The sequence below is a fragment of the Branchiostoma floridae genome, chromosome 4, assembly GCF_000003815.2.
Source record: "Branchiostoma floridae strain S238N-H82 chromosome 4, Bfl_VNyyK, whole genome shotgun sequence".
Taxonomy (NCBI): Eukaryota; Metazoa; Chordata; class Leptocardii; order Amphioxiformes; family Branchiostomatidae; genus Branchiostoma; species Branchiostoma floridae.
Genome location: NC_049982.1, coordinates 22741696 through 22751222, shown reverse-complemented (window position 1 = coordinate 22751222; position 9527 = coordinate 22741696). Strand labels below are relative to the sequence as shown.

General features: G+C 41.1%; 1 protein-coding gene across 1 annotated transcript in view; it reads right to left on the bottom strand.

The window, feature by feature from the left end:
* Nucleotides 1-2382: 2382 nt before the first annotated feature.
* The window catches only part of LOC118414226, a 38877-nt gene continuing 31732 nt past the window's right edge, over nucleotides 2383-9527 (bottom strand). Inside the window, exons 2-6 of the mRNA XM_035818116.1 lie at nucleotides 4603-4635; nucleotides 4136-4189; nucleotides 3740-3819; nucleotides 3077-3263; nucleotides 2383-2813 (exon numbers count right to left, since the gene is read on the bottom strand). Of these exons, the coding sequence (XP_035674009.1) occupies nucleotides 2764-2813; nucleotides 3077-3263; nucleotides 3740-3819; nucleotides 4136-4189; nucleotides 4603-4635 (404 nt within the window). The 3' untranslated portion in view covers nucleotides 2383-2763. The remainder of the gene's footprint in view (nucleotides 2814-3076; nucleotides 3264-3739; nucleotides 3820-4135; nucleotides 4190-4602; nucleotides 4636-9527) is intronic.

Below are 9527 nucleotides of genomic sequence, written 5' to 3'. Positions count from 1 at the left end.
GAAGAGTTGGGAACATTGCATGTAAAATTTGATACATATCAAACCTATTGAAATCCACAGTTTACCTTGTTACCCAGTTTACCTACTGATATGTTGTGCATATTCTTCACATGCTGAGGTAATGATGATGTTCTGACAAGAAATATTGGAGCCTTTTGAAAGCTGAAATGTTTGACAATTTCCAAAATCATATTCAGTTGCTTGAAATAACCACTAATTGGGGAATGTCTAACCTTCATTAAAATGCATGTGTACCATGCATATGTACATACTATTACGAAGACTTTTTAGATCTCAATTGCAAAATGAAATTCTTATTGAAAAATAACAGCATGAGAATCTTACCAAAGTGAAACGGCAGAGAGCAGCAGGCATTTCCTGGGGTTTAGAAAAAACAAAAACTCAGTTTAACATAAAGGGGGAATGCATGTCCTTTCCATAGAGCATTTTTATTAAATCAACCATTCTAATTCCAAATAATTCTTTAAAAATGCTCAAATTTAACCTTATACCGTTATCAGTGCAGAATTACTCAGCATAAAGGGAAGTCACCCTGCTGAATATAACGTAATACATAGATACTGACTTTCTGAGTTTAACACGTATAAGTAATTAAAGCATTGACTGTGCTCCCCTCAGTGCAGGTCCCAATAAAGATTAAGTTACCAGTATCATGTTGCTGGACTTCATCAGTAATAATAGGTTATCAAATGTTAAGTTGGTGAAGAATCTCCAACAATCAAATCAAAACACCTTAACCTCCACCTTGTTCAATCCATCATTTAGGGTCGGTTCACACAAGGAAAATTTCTGGTTGTATGGTGATGACATATGCAAAAGTCGTCCGTCTTTGACAATGCCGTTTTTTGCTTCATGTGAACACATCTACAGCATCAGATACCTTATGACCATACATCAACCACAGAGTGGAAGTATAATCGCTGAAGGGTGCATGTTGAGAGGTCTGTGACACTCTTTTTCCTTTAATGTGAACACAAATGCGTTGTCTGTCACTTTGTCGTCGTGACTTGTTTACCAGTAATTATCTTCCATTTCCCTGTATGTTTGTAATTTGTTTGCTGTTTTACCTACTGAGCTTGCTAATCCTTAAAGAATGGTGTATGGCATTCTCCTACAGCAGAGGTGAATCTGTGTTGTACAACCTCCTGGACCAGAAGGAGCATATAACGACGCTGGTCCATCTGTGTGCGTAGGAGAATGGGCCATCACTATTTCACAACATAGGGCACAGCAGCTGGTTGTACAACCAGAACTTTTCCTGGTGTAAACAGGTCCTTAATCTCTAATCCAATTAATTAGCCTGACATACATCAATAACTCTTACAATTATGGTGACAAATTACCGCATGTGCCACAGTCTTGCCTATCACAGTCAGGAGGCTGACACCCCCACACTACCACCAGTGTCACACACAGCAGAGCGACAGTCTTCTTCATGTTGGGGCTGCACACACTACAGAATGTGGAGAAGACTCTGATCTCTGTACGGATCACATGCCTCCAGATGTTTGTTTACTGTCAGAGTTCAATGTCCACCGAACCTGGGGTAAACATCTTTTTTCACCTCGTAGGAATTCCTGTAGGGCCTTTGCATGATATATTATACAAAGTAACATTTGGATTTTGACAATTTCTCTTTAATTACATTAAAAATACTGTCTATTTTGGGTCACAGGTCCTGGAATTACTCTATTACATGTAAAAGAGTTCTTCAGAACTATCACAACAGCTGTGGGTGTACTTTTGGTAGCATTTACCACAGTTAGACAGTCTGGGTGCCATTTTTGTGACTTGCTACAGTAGATAAGTAGTATTCATCTATAGTTTTTATGATACAAATTTCAATCATTTTTGGTGGTGTTGGTGTTAAGATTTAATCTGATTTTTTTATTAGTAGTGGTGATTTGAAGAAATTGCCCATTGGAGTGTTGTCTGTTCAGAGTTATATTGTGTAGAAACAATATATCAAATTTCCTTTTCATATATCATTGTGACCACACTGTGAAAGAAGTAATATCCTACAAAAAACTGGCCTGGGTTGCCCTCTACCCTAAGGCTTATCATTTCTAGAAATTCTCTCTATTTTTATAGACAAACTCTCATAGCTATCTAACCTCTACTCTTCAAAGTATAGTGAGTACATTCAGTAATGTGCACATATCAATGTTGGTCTACCCAAGGAGTGATGCTTCAAACCAGTGTCCCTGTCCTTGGTGCTGAATAGGATGTCAGATAACCCAGGTGGCACTTTTACCGAAAACATGCCTTTTTGTCATACTATATTTTCAGAATTTCACCGTTTTGACTGCTTCAGAAGACGTAATAGCGAACTTAAAAAATGAATTCACAATAACAACAAAACAATTTGACAGCAAAAAGACTGTAATAATGACATTCTTACAAAAGACACACTTCTTTTCATATTATGTAATCACTCACATACTACAGTATAACTGTAGCACTCTACATATCAAAGTACATGTCATGTTCTCCTAATACATGTCATATTAAAGATTAGGCTATAAGTATCAAAATTATATTGTACGTGCCATTGCTTTTATAGTGATGACAAAATTCTTGGACCAAACATTTGGCTTTAACATGATTTCCCATCTATTTTTCAAGAGATGTCCCAAATTAATATGACTGTAGCCTGTTAATCATTGCAGTAAGGATGTTTTGAAGCCTTGTCTGGGAATGACGAACCTACAGATTTTTCCCGTGTGGTGCCGTGTATCTGTTCTACGTCGGTTTGGGACAGCCAGCAACCGTGGTCTCAGTGTATTTCATATCTGAAAGAAAATAAAAAAAATAATGATGTTGCAGTAATTAAACTCGAACAGTAAATTTACAATATCTCTATGTCTAGATCTGTACCCTTGTAATGTCTGTACCCTCGGTAATGTCCGTACCCCCTGTGGTGTCCGTACCCCCTGTAGCGTCCACCTCCCTGTTGTGTCTGTACCACTTGACTTTATTCCTTGGCCATATCTTGACTTTTGGTGTTCTTGGGCAGTTTTGTCTTTGAATAACATGGCAAATAATATTTACTTACTCAGGCCCTTGACGAATCTCACCAGGTTCTTGTAGTTCTGCCCGTCATCACAGTACGCCCCTGCAATCTGAGAGATGGAGAAGGCATGGAGAGTGGTGCCCAGGGGGTGGATGGACGGTTTCATGTCATCCGTCAGGACAAAGTTCAGGGTGTCGTTGTAACGATGCACATATGTCATATGAACACCCTGTGGAGAGAAAACTTCCATGTCAATGAATCAGACTTCTTTTTTGTCTTTCAATACAGAGATCATGTAAACCATTGATATCATATATTAAAGAGCTTTAAGCACTAAACCACTGCACCTTTAGAAAAAATAGGTGTTGCATGGTGTGCTTATAAGGTCCAGAAAAAAATGTGAGCAGTGGCAGAGACACATTGCATCCTAAGCTGTTGAAAAAGCATGACTTTTTCCATAATTAGAGGACAACCTGCTCTGATAATGGTAAGAAAGAGGATACTGTTCAAATTGGTTTTACTACTCCCACGGAAGACAGTTTGAACAAAATATTATTGGAACTTTTGAACATTTACATACCTAAAAATATTATCTTCCTTAGCAAGACCTATCAAAGACATATCCTCAATGAGAACAGGCCTACAGCAGGTAAACGTGGTACTTTTTAATCTAAAGATATATATCATTCATCCTAAATTAAGTACCTGAAGTATGAAGGATGCTGTGTTATTGTAGGTCCTCATGTCCACACCTCCAATGTATCTGTACCTCTCATCAGCGCCACCTAGCAGCAGATGCTGGAACATCAACTTTGTTCTGAACTGAATGTTACTGAAGCAATGTGTTAACGTTTCATCAGGGTTAACTGTAGAAGAACTATATTTTCTTCTCAAATCTACCGGTATGCCTTTGACCACACAATTTCTAGATCGATGGTGTTTTGAATAACTCAGATGAAGACCAATACCTGTATTTTAGAAGTGCCTCACAAAGTAACCTTTCATCAGATGAGTTCAACTGATCACTTCAGCACATGTTTACACAAAACAGAAGCACAACTGATTACTATGGTTGTTTTTACTGCACTGGTCAATACTTACCATTCTGGAGGCTGGTCGTGATCTTGTTATAGGCAGATTCACTGGTGACTCCATCTTAAAAGTTTAATACAAATGTTAAGTAATTACAAAAGTTTAGTACAAATGAAAGGCATAAAGATCTGTTGAAGAGTTGGGAAAATTTCATGTAAAATTTGATATATATCAAACCTATTGAAATCCAGTTTACCTTGTTACCCAGTTTACCTACTGATATGTTGTGCATATTCTTCACATGATGAGGTAATGATGATGTTCTGACAAGAAATATTGGAGCCTTTTGGAGGCTGAAATGTTAGACAATTTCCAAAATCATATTCAGTTGCTTGAAATAACCACTAATTGGGGAATGTCTAATCTTCATTAAAATGCATGTGTACCATGCATATGTACATACTATTATGAAGACTTTTTAGATCTCAATTGCAAAATGAAATTCTTATTGAAAAATAACTGCATGAGAATCTTACCAAAGTGAAACGTCAGAGAGCAGCAGGCATTTCCTGGTGTTTAGAAAAAAAAAGACTCAGTTAGTTTAACATAAAGGGGGATAATGCATGTCCTTTTCCATAGAGCATTTTTATTTAATCAACCATTCTAATTCCAAATAATTCGTAAACCATGCTCAAATTCAACTTTATACCGTAATCAGTGCACCTGAATTACTCAGCATCAAGTGGAGTCACCCTGCTGAATATAATGTATACATAGATACTGACTTTCTGAATTTAACACGTATAAGTAATTCAAGCATTGACTGTGCTCCCCTCAGTGCAGGTCCCAATAAAGATTAAGTTACCAGTATCATGTAGCTGGACTTCATCAGTAGTAATATGTTATCAAATGTTAAGTTGTTGAAGAATCTCCAACAAGCAAATCAAAACACCTTAACCTCCACCTTGTTCAAACGATCATTTAGGGTCGGTTCACACAAGGAAAATTTCTGGTTGTATGATGATGACATATGCAAAAGTCGTCCGTCTTTGACAATGCCGTTTTTTGCTTCATGTGAACACATCTACAGCATCAGATACCTTATGACCATACATCAACCACAGAGTTGAAGGGTGCATGTTGAGACGTCTGTGACACTCTTTTCCTTTAATGTGAACACAAATGCGTTGTCTGTCACTTTGTCGTCGTGACTTGTTTACCAGTAATTATCTTCCATTTCCCTGTATGTTTGCAATTTGTTTGCTGTTTTATCTACTGAGCTTGCTAATCCTTAAACAATGGCTTAGGGCATTCTCCTACAGCAGAGATGAATCTGTGTTGTAGAACCTCCTGGACCAGATTAGGATTATATAACAACGCTGATCCATCTGTGTGCGTAGGAGAATGGGCCATCCTTATTTTACAACACAGTGCACAGCAGCTGGTTGTACAACCAAAACTTTTCCTGGTGTAAACAGGTTCTTAATCTCTAATCCAGTTAGCCTGACATACATCAATAACCCTTACAATTATTTATGGTGACAAATTACCGCATGTGCCACAGTCTTGCCTGTCACAGTCAGGAGGCTGACAGCCCCACACGGCGACTAGAGTCACACAAAGCAGAGCAACAGTCTTCTTCATGTTGGGGCTGCACACACTACAGAAGACTCTGATCTCTGTACGGATCACATGCCTCTAATGTTTGTTTACTGTCAGAGTTCAAAGTCTGCAGTGTCACCAAACTTGGGGTAAACACTATGATGATCTTTTTTCATCTGGTAGGAATTCCTGTAGGGCCTCTGCATGACATATTATACAAAGTAACATTTTAATTTTGACAATTTCTCTTTTATTACATTAAAAATGCTGTCTATTTTGGGTCACAGGTCCTGGGATTACTCTATTACATGTATAAGAGTTCTTCAGAACTATCACAACAGCTGTGGGTGTACTTCCAGTGGCGGCGGCACCGGGGGGGCAGGGGGGCGGCTGCCCCCCCGGAAAATATGTTGGGGGGGCGTCGCCCCCCCCCCAAAAAAAATCAAGCTGACACCTTGTGTATTTTTTTGATGATGAAAATTTCATAAAATCAAGCTAGTCTAACAGCAAAATTTACCCCTGAAAATGCAAGAAATGGCGTTTCAGAGAGTCCCGATTTCAAAATTTCGCCAGACCTCCCTTGTGACGGCTGCGTCTTTGGCGCAGGACAATATTTTGCTGTAGCGTTGCTCTGAAAAATCTTTTAAACCAATAGAAATTGTACTATCGTACTTAGCTTAGTTTACAAGCAGAAAGTGCCACTAAAATGCAGGAAATGACGTTTCAGACGGTCAAGATTTTAAAATTTTCTCCGGACCTCCCAAGCGATGACTTTCGCCTCCGGCGCTCACAACGACATGGAGGAAATTTGTGCGTGGTAGCTTATGTCATCGCCCTCCAACATCTTTTTCTTTGACAAAAATGGCATAAGATTTAGCATAGTCTACCAGCAAAATTTGTCCCTCAAAATACAGAAAATGTTGTTTCATAGGGGGCAGATTTCGAAATTTCCCAAGACCAACCAACCTTAGGACAGCTCGCACCTTCGGCACTCGAAATCGTGAAAATATTTTGGAGGCATCGCCCTCGCTAAAACCATGTGTCTTTCTAAAAGAAATGCCATCAAACTTTGCTTGGTTTGGCAGTAAAATTTGCCCGTCAAAACACAAAAAAAGCCGTTTTAGAGGGTCTAGATTTCAAATTTTCCCGGGGGAGCATGCCCCAGGACCCCCCTAGCGTGGTCGCGCCTACAGTGCGACGGGTAGCGCCTTCGGCGCTACGTAAGCGTAAGCCGCAAAAATCTGTTAGGAAAAGTTCCCCCCCCCCAGACGAAAATTCCTGACGCCGCCTCTGGGTATAGCCAAAGTATGACCATGGTATGACCAAGGTATGACTAAGGTATGACCAAGGTATGGCCAAGGTATGACCAAGGTATGACCAAGGTGTAGCCAAGGTGTGGCCAAGGTATGGCCAAGGTATGACCAATGTATGACCAAGGTATGACCAAGGTATGGCCAAGGTATGGCCAAGGTATGACCAAGGTATAACCAAGATATGGCCAAGGTATTACAAAGGTATGACCAAGGTATGACCAAGGTATGACGAAGGTATGACCAAGGTATGACCAAGGTATGACGAAGGTATAGCCAAGGTATGACCAAGGTATGACCAAGGTATGACCAAGGTATGACCAAGGTATAACCAAGGTATGGCCAGGGTATTACAAAGGTATGACCAAGGTATGACCAAGGTATGACCAAGGTATGACGAAGGTATGACCAAGGTATGACCAATGTATGACCTAGGTATGGCCAAGATATGACCAACGTATGGCCAAGGTATGGCCAAGTTATGGCCAAGGTATGATCAAGGTATGACCAAGGTATGACCAAGGTATGACCAAGGTATGACCAAGGTATTACAAAGGTATGACCAAGGTATGACCAAGGTATGACCAAGGTATGGCCAAGGTATGACCAAGGTATGACCAAGGTATAGCCAAGGTATGGCCAAGGTATGACCAAGGTATGACCAAGGTATGACCAAGGTATGACCAAGGTATGGCCAAGGTATGGCCAAGGTATGACCAAGGTATGACCAAGGTATGACCAACGTATGACGAAGGTTTGAGCAAGGTATGACCAAGGTATGACCAAGGTATGTCCAAGGTATGCCTAAGGTATGGCCAAGGTATGGCCAAGGTATGGCCAAGGTATGACCAAGGTATGATCAAGGTATGGCCAAGGTATGACCAAGGTATGACCAAGGTATGGCCAAGGTATGACCAAGGTATGACCAAGGTATGACCAAGGAATGACCAAGTTATGACCAAGGTATGACCAAGGTATGACCAAGGTATGACCAAGATATGACCAAGGTATGACCAAGGTATGGCCAAGGTTTTGCCAAGGTATGACCAAGGTATGACCGAGATATTACCAAGGTATGACCAAGGTATGACCAAGATATGGCCAAGGTATGACCAAGGTATGACCAAGGTATAGCCAAGGTATGACCAAGGTATGGCCAAGATATGACCAAGGTATAATCAAGGTATGACCAAGGTATGACCAAGGTATGGCCAAGGTATGACCAAGGTATGGCCAAGGTATGACCAAGGTATGCCCAAGGTATGACCAAGGTATGACTAAGGTATAACCAAGATATGACCAAGGTAAGGCCAAGGTATGGCCAAGGTATGACCAAGGCACGGCCAAGGTACGACCAAGGTATGACCAAGGTATGGCCAAGGTATGACCAAGGTATGACCAAGGTATGGCCAAGGTATGGCCAAGGTATGGCCAAGGTATGACCAAGGTATGACCAAGGTATGGTCAAGGTATGGCCAAGGTATGACCAATGTATGGCCAAGGTATTACAAAGGTATGACCATGGTATGACCAAGGTATGACGAAGGTTTGAGCAAGGTATGACCTAGGTATAACCAAGGTATGACCTAGGTATGACCAAGGTATGCCTAATGTATGGCCAAGGTACGACCAACGTATGGCCAAGATATGGCCAAGGTATGGCCAAGGTATGACCAAGGTATGGCCAAGGTATGACCAAGGTATGACCAAGGTATGGCCAAGGTATGACCAAGGTATGACCAAGGTATGATCAAGGTATGACCAAGGTATGACCAAGGTATGACCAAGGTATGACCAAGGTATGGCCAAGGTATGACCAAGGTATGACCAAGGTATGATCAAGGTATGATCAAGGTATGACCAAGGTATGACCAAGGTATGACCAAGGTATGACCAAGGTATGACCAAGGTATGACCAAGGTATGGCCAAGGTATGACCAAGGTATGACCAAGGTATGACCAAGGTATGACCAAGGTATGACCAAGGTATGGCCAAGGTATGACCAAGGTATGGCCAAGGTATGACCAAGGTATGGCCAAGGTATGGCCAAGGTATGACCAAGGTATGACCAAGGTATGGCCAAGGTATGACCAAGGTATGGCCAAGGTATGACCAAGGTATGACCAAGGTATGACCAAGGTATGACCAAGGTATAGCCAAGGTATGACCAAGGTATGACCAAGGTATGACCAAGGTATGGCCAAGGTATGGCCAAGGTATGACCAAGGTATGACCAAGGTATAACCAAGGTATGGCCAGGGTATGACAAAGGTATGACCAAGGTATGACCAAGGTATGACCAAGGTATGACGAAGGTATGACCAAGGTATGACCAATGTATGACCTAGGTATGGCCAAGATATGACCAACGTATGGCCAAGGTATGGCCAAGTTATGGCCAAGGTATGATCAAGGTATGACCAAGGTATGACCAAGGTATGACCAAGGTATGACCAAGGTATTACAAAGGTATGACCAAGGTATGACCAAGGTATGACCAAGGTATGGCCAAGGTATGACCAAGGTATGACCAAGGTATAGCCAAGGT